Source organism: Triticum urartu, chromosome 6 (assembly GCF_003073215.2).
Source record: "Triticum urartu cultivar G1812 chromosome 6, Tu2.1, whole genome shotgun sequence".
NCBI lineage: Eukaryota > Viridiplantae > Streptophyta > Magnoliopsida > Poales > Poaceae > Triticum > Triticum urartu.
This window is the reverse complement of record NC_053027.1, coordinates 555,349,572-555,362,904: the sequence shown is the minus strand read 5'-3', so window position 1 is coordinate 555,362,904 and position 13,333 is coordinate 555,349,572. Positions and strand designations below refer to the sequence as shown.

The 13,333-nt window shown below is 42.0% G+C and overlaps 2 protein-coding genes across 2 annotated transcripts; one reads left to right on the top strand and one right to left on the bottom strand.

Moving 5' to 3' along the window:
* Positions 1-533: 533 nt before the first annotated feature.
* On the bottom strand, positions 534-4,434 carry LOC125515317 (ABC transporter I family member 19-like). Its single transcript, XM_048680767.1, has 6 exons — positions 4,166-4,434; positions 3,007-3,167; positions 2,559-2,610; positions 2,082-2,218; positions 1,142-1,228; positions 534-1,063 (listed from the first exon to the last, which is right to left on the bottom strand). Exons 1-6 carry the CDS (start codon positions 4,314-4,316, stop codon positions 776-778), a joined length of 876 nt encoding a protein of 291 aa, XP_048536724.1. The 5' UTR covers positions 4,317-4,434; the 3' UTR covers positions 534-775.
* Positions 4,435-4,594: 160 nt separating this feature from the next.
* On the top strand, positions 4,595-7,893 carry LOC125515315 (gem-associated protein 2-like). The gene is made up of 4 exons (XM_048680766.1): positions 4,595-4,896; positions 5,027-5,228; positions 6,425-6,602; positions 7,255-7,893. Exons 1-4 carry the CDS (start codon positions 4,674-4,676, stop codon positions 7,645-7,647), a joined length of 996 nt encoding a protein of 331 aa, XP_048536723.1. The 5' UTR covers positions 4,595-4,673; the 3' UTR covers positions 7,648-7,893.
* The last annotated feature ends 5,440 nt before the right edge of the window (positions 7,894-13,333 follow it).

Here is a 13,333-nt window from a genome sequence, read left to right as displayed (position 1 = left end):
AAGGAGGACGAGGCTGGGTTAGTTAGAAAGGATCAAGGGTGGTGTGCAAATGTGGCAAGCGGACAGCGACCGGGGAACGCACGGAGCCGCACCAACCGGATGAGATGAGACGCGTCTCCGCAACTGGCGCCTGGAACTCCACGCGTTGAAGCGGAGCACATGTCGTACAACAGGCAATCAAGGAGTATCAGAGCCAGCCATTAGCACGTTTGCTCAGAGTAACATCGGAGTAATTGCTTTGATCACGCAGGATTTTCATGTTCGTAGACGGAGGTAAGTAAAAGCTTTGCTCCATCGCGTTGACTAGGAAGAGCGGTTGCCCGGTTAATTAACTGAAAACCGGACGAAAATCGTCGTGGTGACACCGCATGGCATGATGATGATATGAATGCGCTGTAAGTAGATTTAACAATGTTGATACAGTTAAGTGGCTGGATGAGGTTGAGGAGACAGGTGCACTCTGCTTTCTGGTGATAAATGGGGCAGCAAATTTGTCAGCATACACGGAGACTTCCTCACAGAAAGACAGGGACTGACTGAATGAATGAATTCATGTAGCACTGTATAATCTGTATTTAGATGAGAGTCTTCAGAACGCGGTACAGTACAAAATGAGTGTAATGGCCTCATGGGGATAGGATAATTAAGCTCGACTTGTTTGTTTTTTAGACAGATACATTGCCGTATACAGGGATGGATGAGGAACAGAAAGAAGAAAGATACAGACTCCAGAGTTGTATGACACCGGAATGGGTGTAGAGGTTTTACACGATCATCATCGGTAGTAGGCCATGTGGCGCGACGCTCGGAAAGGGGAGGCGTCGAACGGGGAGGAGCGCCTGGGCTGGCTCTCGACGCGCGCGGGCTCTTTCTTTGGGAGCTTGGTCTCGGACTTCAGCCATGACTCCACGACCGTCAGAAGGTTCTTGGCCGTCTTCAGCTCTTCGATGTCCGAGTATTTCGCCGACTTTTTCAGCTCGCCCTCTTGGATGTACGCGATGTCGGTGGCCCATGTCTCCAGCCCGTCAAATATGTGGGTGGCGTAGACAATCGTGGCTTCTCTCTGAGAAGAAACTTCCGTGTTATGCAATCAGAAAAGTGTGGGCTGGGAAAAAAGCTAGAATGAACTGAAAACCGTTACCTGCTCGCACTCTTCCTTGAAGAAGTCGAGGAGATCCATCCTGGTCACGACATCGAGATCCACGGTGATCTCATCGAGTAAGAGTACCTGTATTGGCATCAGAGATGTTTTAATAAAACAAACTTCGGAATATTGTGTTTTCAAGTGAGACCCATTGTAAAGTAGAGTAGTAGACTACAAGAATCTCATTTCAAAGGAATGGACCAGGTTTTGGTAAAACATCTTCGGAATATTGTGTTTTCAAGTGAGACCCATTGTAAAGTAGAGTAGTAGACTACAAGAATCTCATTTCAAAGGAATGGACCAGGTTTTGGTGACCCTCTGAATAAACTGGCTATATAAACCTTTCTTTGTCAATCTGCGAATTAGCTAAAAGACAGACGTTTCCCATCTGCACATTGACTCGTCACCTAGCTATATATGTGCATGGATCACAACTGACTGAAGTCACTCAACAACAAACTCGTTCTAACTCAATCACACTTGGTGACTGAATATACACTATCAATCAAGAGTCCTTCCAATGAAGTTTCTATTATTCTTCACAACTGATGGGCAATGAAGTGAGTGAAGTTGTTTCTTGGCTCGCTGAGGAGCGAAGACATAAATAGTGGCAGTTCCAGGGTTAATTGTGAGGGTAATATGACAGATACAAGGGTAGTTTAGTGGTCAAATGATCACTGATCATGTGGCTGTGGTTTTCTTTGCACTAGATTACACCCAAACAACCCTTTTGCCTTTGGCAGTTTGGCTATTGCATAGTAAACTCACTTTTCTGTCCTAGCAAAAGAATACACCGAGAAAGGCTCAGAGCCTCAGGATAATCAAAGAAACAAGTATCTGATCAAGAAGCACCCAACTTGGTACAAGAACACAGTATGAGACGCAGTCAAGAGTATATATCAGAATAATCGACACAAAACTAGGAATAGAGCATCACCTTGTATGGATGAAGAAGGCCCATGCAAATTTGTACCCTGCGACGCTGTCCGTCTGAAACTTTATGCATGCGCCATTGCAGATCAATATCTAGTAGATCAATCAGCTTCTCTCGCCTAACAGGATCAACTCCATCAACTGCTCATGTTTCAGGGTGGAGGAAGAAAGGTGTATTTACATGTACTGTCAATAACATCAATTACCTATTTGCAGTAATAATAATAGTAACATGGATTTCAGTGGATTTTAACTGAGATGATTAAACGAAACTCGATAAAGCTAAACCACAAATGTGGAAGTAAAATGATTTAAATAAACATATCATGACAGCAGGAAATTAACTACAAGAAATGCTTGAAGCATCAATGGATACAAGTTAATTCAAGGAATAAACAGTATGTGCACACATTATTGCTTCCATGTTCCATCCATATAAAACAAATAATGGGATATGATGAGCATGCTGCATGTAGAATACCTCCAAATATCATGTGCTCAGCAGAGAAATCGCCCTGTAGTGGAACATCACCCTGAGAAAATTACTTGCATGTAAGATACAAAGCCATTGCTCTGACAAATAAAGCACGCATAAAAAGTGCTGTCGACAAACTGGTCATACATCAATTATTAATTAATGAAGTAGGGAAAGAGGAATTCTAACAACTTTTTTATGGAAAAAGGTTCGCTGCAGCTACAATATTCAGTCAAGCACCTAGAATATCTATAGATACTGAAACAACATGGACAAAGGCCACTATATTAGTTCAGCCGGCATTAAGTAATTAAAAATAGCTCCCATGAGATTTTCTGGAGAAAGCCATTTGAGAAGTAAGAAAATGCTCAGTTAGGCAAACATCAATAATGAAGATAGCAAGCAAGAGCTAAATTTCTAGTTCTTATAACAAGTAAAAAAAGAGGGAACTTACAACTGAACTGACATTCCGACTCCACGAACCACCCAAGTAGGAAAGGTCACCACTGCACACGAACTGTGTGTCATGAAAAGCAGAACCATTAAGAACACGGACAACATCCTTTCCTCCAACCATATGTTTTCCTGCAAGAATCTTCAAGAGAGTGGTCTTGCCTGCAGTTTGAAATAAACAGGTACATAAATTTGTGTAGAAGACATTACTCATCCAAGATAAGAACAAAACATACATCAGCAAGTCAGCAACAATGCATTGTACACGTGTTTGCAGATTAATTCAGAATGGACAAAGAATTTCCTTCTGTTATGGCAGCACCCCTTTTGGAATTTGGCATAGCGATCTACTGGTGCCACACGGTTATCATGAAAAATTCCAGAGACGGTAATCTCCAATAAAAAAATGTGTCACACATGACATTTACAGTACAAGCTGCCTAAAACCCATGCTAAAGCTGAACGAAGGGCATCCCTTGGACAAGAAATCCCACAGCTCTACCACCTTCAATCTGTATGAGAAAGAAAGACAGGAGATGCCCAAACCTTGACGGACGCGATGCTCAATATCACGACAAAAGAACCGCAAACGAAAATTCAATAGGCCATACCATACAAAAAGTATCGGCCAGCATTTCATCCATTCCAGTGCAGTGCCCTTTTCGATCACCCCCCCTAGTATATAATTAGCTAAACTGTGCTCACAGTTGTGTTCATACTATTGAGCCAGTTCCATCTCAAGCACAAATGCACGACACAACCGCAGCCCCGCCTGAAGAATCCCAACATTTTAACTACAGCACCATTCCCCTCAAAACAGAGGCCATTTAAACGGACAGAGCACACGAAAACCCTCACCAGGCCACCACACAGCAATCCTGACTTCTTGAGGCAACAACCAAATTACAGACCAATCACTACATTCTAGCCCAGTCCTAGCAAACGCAGAAAGAACAACATCTAGCACGTTAACGGAGCCTCACGCAGTCACATCAATCAATCCCCTGAAGTCTGAACATTCGTGCCTAAATCATCCGGCAGCTAGGCAAGCCACAAGGTGCCCAGCAGAAGGACCCCTCCGAACCATACAATCACCGGACAGGAGCAGCATCAAAGTAGATTTCGCGGCTCGTGGTGAGCGGTGGGGGTGAGGTGCTTACCGGATCCGTTGGCGCCGACGAGGAGGCAGCGCGAGCCGGGGGCGACGCGGAGGTTGAAGCGCGCGAAGAGCGGCGCCTCCCCGTCGTAGCCGAACTGCAGGGTGCTCACCTCGATGCCGCTCCTCCTCCACCCTTCCTCTCCTCCGGCCATCTCCCCTCCCCTCGCCTCGCCGCCGGTCGGTGATCTCTCCCCTTCCTCTCCGCTCCGTCCAGGCTTCAGAGTTCAGAGGAGTTGGTGCGAACGTCTGCGGCTCTGTGCCGGCCGCGTCACCCCTTCGCTATTTTATACAGCCCACGAGTCGAATCCACCGGGCCTCCTCCGAGCCAGGCCCAGATCTGAGCCCAGGAAGAAGAGAGAGGGGCCGAGGCTCGCCCGCTCCAGGGCCAACCAATTAGGCCCACGAATGACACCGCTTTAGTTTCTCTCCAAGTACGAGCCGTGAGGTTTGGGGTGGGGAAAAAAAACTCGAACCCTTCCGGTGCTCCATTGCCGCCGCCATTGGAGACGATGAGGTACACGAGGCACGAGCTGGAGGCGCTCAGCGGCGCGCCGTCGCGGGAGGCGCAGGCGCTGCGGTGGGCCGAGGCGTACGCGGCCCTCGCCGCAGCGGGCTTCTCCGGGGACTACGACGGGCTCCTCGCCTCTGAAGAGCCGCTGTCCAGGAGGGGGAAGAAGATCTCCGGGGGCGGCGGCAGGAAGAGGCCCGAGGCGCCGGCGCATCAGTTCTCCGGTATTGAATCCCCTCTTGATTTCGCGCTTGCGAACCTAGCCGCGGGGCTCGGACCCGTTTTTTAGGTTTACAGAGTATACTGCTGTACTTGTTTAGGTAGTGATTGTTCCTTTTGCTTGTGATTTTGTAGAGGTGGATGCCTGGAGGAACGGGGGTTCGGGGGTTCATCAGGCGACCGGGGAGCCCTTTGATCGCGGTGAGGATGTGGAGTATGAAGATGACAGTGATGATGAGTATGATGGCATTCTGAAGCCTGCCTTTGCGGTTGATGGGGAGCCTGATTTCGAGTCCGGCGAGCCGCTCGATGGTTTCGAGTATCTCCGGCGTGTCAGGTATGCTTTTTTCGTTGTCCTGGTTGATTGGTTGGATCTAGCTAGGAGGTCCTTGGAAGGGCGTGTGCACATTTCATGCTGTCATTATGTGGTGAATGTTTACCTTGAGTGAGTAGCTGACAGCTGTTAGGAGCATATAATTGCCTGATTGTCACCCTGGATTACTGGTAAATGTAGGTGCCGGTGCCAGCTTCCTTAATGTGTTTTCATGTTTTTGTCTCGTTATTTTGGTGCTCACTGAATGGCTTTCTTTAATTTCTATTTTCAGAGAAACACCATTATCATCACTCTGTTAGGAATCCTGTTAGATGAAATTTACTTGCTGTGTTCTAGATCTCATGAAGGTGGAAGTAGAAATCTATGTAACCCAAGTTTAAAAAAATATCTACAATCCTGATTGGCTTTTGCCTGAAACTAGTGAACATTACAGTTGTAATATGTTCTTTTTTTCTGACTTCTTTGTTTATTTGCCACCAATATTATTTCTTGTTGCTATCGACGGAATGTTACGAGCTCATCTTGCTGAAGCTTGAGCGGGAACAACTAAGGCTTAGCAAAGTAGAAGGATGGATTATGCATTATATCTCTGGATTTTTTTCCTCTTCATTGAGTTCATAGACACATTAACCAACGTTAAATATATCTGATATGCAGGTTCTTCGACCTCCACTTAGATGTTAGTGTGTATTAATGCCATGGTTTTGCATATGTTCTATGGGTTGATATAGTACTATGCAACACAAACCTGAGAGGTTTGAAATACAAACTTTATATTAGTTACTAGAACAATATTTCAGAGCTTAGTTTTGGCACTTGGGCAATAGAATAGCAAATGGGAAATAATCTGCAGTTCCCCTTCTCTTCTTGTTCCCCCAGATCACAAAATTTGGTACATTTTCACTCTCAACTATCTCGCTTATGCTGTGATTCTTATTGAGTTGTCATTTCATCAAATTTGCGTTTGTTCTTGCAACACATCTGGTCTGCTGACCCAGTTCTATAGTGCATAATCATCTATCTGTATAACTCAAAAGCATTCATATGAGCCTAAACGTAATAGAAACTGCATCCTCTGCCGAATAAAGAAATTAGATGCAAGGGTGTCGTTGATTTCATCTTGCAAAATGTTTGTCTGTCATCCTTTTGATGCAAAATTATTATTGTTTTAGTGATTATTCTTCTGATTATGTTTACAGGTGGGAAGCTAACCAGATTCCTAAAGTGAAGGTGGCCAAGATAGATCTGAGAGCAGCTATAAAGGAGCAAACACCTTATATGCCAGAAATTCCTGACATACCGAAGTGTTCACCTGATTTGTGTGCATCAAAGGAATGGGAGGACTCGTTTATTACATATTTTTCAGAGACAAGGCTGGTAAGCTATGTTTCCATTTAAATGCATCACCATGCCTAACCACATAAAAGCTTTGTTCTCCTTTTCATAATTATTGTCTTGAAGGTAACACTATGTCTCTCTTGGGCCTTGGCTGCTATTTGAAGTAAAATTAAAATTTTATCTACCTAGTTATTTCGTTGCATTCACAATTCTGAATATTTGATTAGGTCAAGCCCTAAGATCTTAATGACACATGTGCAGAATATATCAGATATCGATGGGCACCCGATGCTATAACTAGTTAACTACCAGTAAACTTTTAGGGGTCTTTTATCATGGTAGAGAACAATCCTTAACAGCGATGTTTTAGCATGTAGTGTTACTAGTGTCATTTGCAATAACTAATTGATAAACCTGATGGTGGGGTTGAGAGTAAAATCACGGTTGCCTGTAAAAATTCCTAAATTCAGAAACCTGTCATGCCTTGCAAATTAAATATGGAGAAACATGATGTACAACTACCTTGCTGCTTCACCTTTTGCAATGACAAAAAGGTGTTGACTGTCTTTCTGATGACTTGAACTTGAAGTCGGTACAATTAGAGTAACTTGGTGTGATTATCTCTTTTGTTGTTAGCCGCCTTCTGACAGTCACGTCTGCTATGGTGATGTATGAATACTCTTGTCTGCAGGCATTCTTGGAACTTGACAGCTCGGATGAACCATCTGTATCAGGAGCGGTGAAGAACTCCTGTAAACCTGGCATCAGCTTCGAGCCGCAGATTGACCCGACGCTGACGATGATTCGCAAGATGGACGCAGTTTCAAGAGCTGCTACACTGCGCAACTACATTGATATGATCCAGAGCTTTGATACACTCTCAAGGAATGACTGCCTTTGGCTGTTTGCGCTATGCGTCGCTGTCGAGCCGCCCTTGGACGCCGAGACATGCGCGTCGCTGAGGTCAATGCTGCGCAAGTGCTCAACCATCCTCGCCGCCAAGTCAGAGATGGACGATGAAGTCGTGATGCTGAACATACTCGTGGCTATCTCAGGTTTGTACTTCGGGCAGCATGAGAAGTAGGTATAGGGCTTGCATAGTTAGATCAGTTGTAAGCAGCACTTCCTCTTTTGTGGGGCAATCCATCTGGTGAAAACGTCCAACTGGTGCAAATGTTTAAACTTCCAGCCGCCACAAATGCCTTGATTACTTCACAACTGAACGCCCAGTTCCATATTGCGCTCTATGGGCGTTATTGAATGGCTGGATTTTGAAGAGTAAAATGCATGGCAGGTGATTGGAATTATTATGACAGTCCAGTTTAGTCCACTAAAGGCATCTCCAAGGGTACTCCTCAAATTTCAGCCCTCCTATACGTGAAAACTAGAAAGAAATGCATGGGTTAAACATATAATAAATAGTTCAAATTTAAAATTACATAGTTTGTAGTTAAATAGTGTTCGGAGCACGTAGTTTAAACATATAAATATTCAAACAACGTCACAAATCTATTACTAGTTTCCACTAGTAAGCGTGCACGTGAAATTTCATGTGTCTAGATAAAACATCCTTTTATTTTGCGGGGAGTATAGATAGAATATCCAATTGTAAAAGTCAAAAATATTACGAACGAATGTGTATTTGAGGTTTCAGAAAAGCTATAATTAATAAAATTTATACTCCCTGTGTAAACTAATATAAGAGCATTTAGATCACTAAAGTAGTAATCTAAACGCTCTTATATTAGTTTACGGAGGAAGTACTTTGTAATGTACTTAAGCATTTGTGTACATAGTTAAGGAATTTAACTTCAGGACTCCATTCTCATTGTTTTGAGTTGTCGTTGGTCATTCTACAGACTTATGAACGCCAATGAGTTACATATACATATGTTCACACCTTTTCCCCTCTCTCTAAATCCACTGATGAAACAGTGTAACCAAAAACACATTATTCGTTTCTACTATTAAGTAAATGCATCTAAAAGCGTATATATGCCAGCGGGGTAAAATGAACATTATCATAACCTTAATACTATCACAAGTAAACATGAGTGCAAAAATAATATAAGGTTAGCACTGTTCAAATATTAGGCAAGGAAACAAAATTATGATAGTAAAGGCGACTCTTTTGCTTAAGAAATACGATGGAAGCAAACCGCAAGGACATCAGTGGTGGAATGTCCATGAGCGCCCTACCTGAGTATGACTACTTTCTGCGTTTCCATTTATAGATGAGTTCGTTATGTCCTTAAACAGGGAACGATCCCCCGGCACGCATTGGGTACAACATGGATAACTCAAAAAATATGATAGAAAGTTCAGAATTTCAAAACAGCTAATCGGAAGTATAGCACAAATAGTATAACAACAGAAGGGATCCAAGAATCAAAAATTGCAAAGGGTTAAATACAAATGGACAATAGAAAAATAAAGTGTTAATTGAAAGTATAACACTTTCAACAGTTAGTAAAAGCTCAGAATAGAAGTAACCAGCTGAGCTAAACAAAGGGTTAAATACAGTTTTTTTTATAGTTTTGATTAATAAAACCATGTGGCAAAAAACTGAAAAAATTAATAATGAAACAACAATATCCGATCTCACTTCAAAAATGCTTGGAACTATAATTTTTCCTGATTTGTAAGGGCAATTAAAAAAATTACATTTTACACGACAATATTCAAATAACTTAAGCCCATTTTCACACTGAAATCACACATTCAACAGTTAGTAAAGCTTAGAATAGAAGTATCCAGCTGAGCTAAACAAAGGGTTAAATGCAGTTTTTTAATAGTTTTGATTAACAAACCATGTGGCAAAAAACTGAAAAAATAACGAAACGACAATAGCTGATCTCGCTTCAAAATGCTTGGAACTATAATTTTTCCTGATTTGTAAGGGCAATTAAAAAAAGTACATTTTATATGACAATATTCAAATAACTTAGGCCCATTTTTCACACTAAAATCACACATTCAACAGTTAGTAAAGCTTAAAATAGAAGTAACCAGCTGAGCTAAACAAAGGGTTAAATACATTTTTTTAATAGTTTTGATGAACAAAACCATGTGGCCAAAAACTGAAAAAAGAACAAAACGACAATAGCCGATCTCACTTCAAAATGCTTGGAGCTATATTTTTGCCTGATTTGTAAGGGCAATTAAAAAAGTACATTTTATATGACAATATTCAAATAACTTAAGCCCATTTTTCACACTAAAATCACGCACCTAATATTATACATCAATTTTCAGTTACTCTAATCTAGAAGGCTGGTTCCAAACTGATCCTAGAAGCAAATAAAAGAAAAAGTCATCATCGAAACAAACATATGAAATATGATTTAAACTTCATTATGCACTCACTATCTTTCACTCCAAGGATGCTGAGAGTCATACAAAATATGGTTATGGTTTATGTATATCAGCAAGACTACAAAAGACACCTCACTTGAACGAATCACGTTACTGCCATACTGATTTTATCCAGATTCTAAAACCATGTGGAAGTATAAATGGATCTTCAATTGCTATATTTTAAACTGACCAGAATTTCAAAAGGAGGTGAGTATTTCCATATTTAAACTGATAACTGAAGCTAGGAAGCAGGGTAAATTACCGGTGGTCCAAAGGGGAGGAGGACGGGAGCGAGGTGCTTATTGTGGTAATGGGCGACGGCTGCTGGTTCGACTTCGTCAAAGTGTAGGCAATCTGGAGTCGGAAGAGACTAAACATTCAGCATTGGAGAAACTGCAACCTGTGAATATTGCAAGCACTCCCATATGACAACTTGAGTTCATTCAGAATTTCAGTTATACATAAATCACCAGGCACAGTGAGACATAACAGTGATATGTTCAGGGCTGCGTCGAACAAAAATGAAGTGCAGATAAAGGATTCCAAGGCCGTGTGTGACCCCCAAATGTTATTTGCCAGGCCCAGTATGCATTTTTATAATATAAGCTAATCATGGTTATAACCAATGATAGTGATGGGTAATTAGAGTGTCAAACATGTTTAATGCTATGAGACGATCTGAACCATCAGATCAACATGTTTTGATGGTTGAGATGATTTGATTCTCCGTCCTTTCGTGCTTTTGTAGTAGAGAAAAAAAGAATAGTAGATAGATGTAGATGATGTATCCTCAAACAACATTATAGGAACGGGCCGAATACGTTGGGCCAGCAGTGAGAAGCGGCTTGGCAGGTGGGAAAAAAATACCTCTCCTACGCCAATGACACGATGGACTGATATGGTACTTACAAGGATCTGATGACTTTTTGCATGATAATACGTGTCTCACTAATAAAATAAAGATTCAGTTACAAGCCACATAAACATCGACATTATAGGACTGAAAAGACAGGATAATCTTATGCACAAAAAAAACCCAACGCCTGTCCCTCTCCACTAAGGAAAAGGAGATAGATCACCTCTTCACCTGAGCTCGACGCGGCTCCATCGCTGATCAGCGGCTTTACGAACATCCAAAGTAGTTTGCCTGAAGCAAAACCATTGTCGTTGAAAAAAATCAGACCGGGGCAACGTGTCCCCGGACACGCCATCGAACTCCAGAACTGACACCTCCGCATGACTACGACATCGGAGAAGGAAACCAGAACTGTCAGCCTTGAACCACAAACCCAACACAAGATACACCATCTTCCAGCTGTCACTTACGTAGACAACCGTCTGCGTGTACTCCTGAATGACGTCGAAGGATCTGATGACTGACGAGCTTTATCGTTGTGGAGAGGCGTAGGCAGCTCGGTTTTACTTTTGTAATTAATTAATTATTCATATCTTGGAAACATATTTAATTTTCGTACATATGAATATTTTGCTTTCCAAGACATAAATATTATGTGAACACTCTTTTGATAGTTTTGAACATTTGTTTCATTAAAACATATCAGATTGGAACACAAATAATTTTATGTGTGACACGAGATATAAGATATTTTGTGATTCCATGAAATATTTTTGACTTGCATCATGAAAATTTTATTTATAGTAATCATGAAAGGATATCTGGAGCCATATGAACAAAATTTTGAACCAAACAAAATACTTTTAGTTATTTATTAAAATGTTAGTAGTATACCATTTAATAAATTTGATCAGTACATATATTTGAGTCAGCCTACTGGGCTAGCCCAATACTGTTGTTTTTCTTGTGATTTAAATCCGGTTTTCACTGTTTTGCATCGGTTTTCTTCTATTTTTCTATTTTTCTCTTTCTTCTTTTTTCACAGGATTCCTTCTGTCTTCTTTTGTTTTTCTTCTTTTTTTGAACACATGTCTAATTTTTTCATACATAGTGTACATTTTTTAATACATCGGAATATTTATTTATACACATTTATGATAAACATTTTTTTTCAAATATATGATTTCATGTCTACTTTTTTTCATTAAAGTGATGGACTTGCACGGACATGATGAGATTGCCAGCTACTTTGTTTCAGTATAACGAAAGTGTGAATGTATGAGCATCATTATTCAAAAATATGCACTAGAATGTGTATCTGCTAGTTTTGGAGGTCAAGCTACAATAATCAGTGGGATCAAATCAAGCATTTTCCATAAGTAATCACACTGCTAGATAAGTCTCACAAACTGCTACGCAAGTCCGAAAGATAATTAATTATGCGGGTATGGCCTTAGCTAGATAAGCCTCACACACTGCTAGGCAGGTCCGCGAAAGATAATAATTAAACACATAAATTATCACACTGCTAGCTACAATCGTAACTCTAAGAGCAAATAATTACACAGATAACTCGTCACACTGCTATCGATGTACCTGCGCCAGGTCAATATGTCGTGTAACCTAGTCCTTCAGATGGCTCACCAGGCAGTACTTGAGCGGGTGCTCCGGGCCGATGGTGGCGTTGTGGTCCTCGGTGTTGAACAACAGTGGGGTGGCGAATCTAGCACCGGGGGTCTGCGGCCTGAGCTGCTGCTGGGTGTCGAACACGTGGTCCGCGCACGGGGTTTGTGCCCCGCAGTCCTTCTGCTTGGCCTCGGCGCTCCTCGGAGTCTCCAGATCAGGCTGCTGCCCGATGGGGATGACGCGGTCGGCGCGCGGGATCTGCTCCCCGCCGTCCTCCTGCTCAGCCTTGGCACTACTCGGAGTCTCCAGAACGGGCTGCTGCTCGCCGTGGATACTGCGGTCTGCACTCCGCCATCCTCCTGCTCGGCCTCTGCGCTCCTCGAAGTCTCTAGAATGGGTTGCTGGACATATCAATTTTCCAACACAGACTGGGTTACTCAAACTCTTCTGATCCAACACTTCTGATCAATCCAACATAGACTGCAACACAGACTGATCAATTTTCAATTCAGACTTGCCATGGCAGGGAGAAAAGGGGAGAGGAAGCGAGAGCAAGAGAACCAGGGAGAAAGAGAGACACGATGGGGTGACCTGGCTGCTCGCCGACGAGGTCAATTGTGAGATGAAGAAGTGGATTGGACACGAGACCCAAACATGCAAGGATGAATTGCTTGCCAGCTGTCAGTTGAAGAAGATGAATGGACATTTGATTTTACCTGACGTGATGATGCAACGGGTACCTGCTAAGCATTGCAAACCGGTACATTACATCAGGTTTCAAGAAGGATATTTTTTTGGTTTGTTTGTACAACACTGTCTGTGCAAATCGCTAGTTTGTTCAGTTAGTACCAACTATTTTTTATTTGTACTAAACTTTTGTATTTCTACATGACATTTTATGTCACATATATATACATATATGTATATGTGT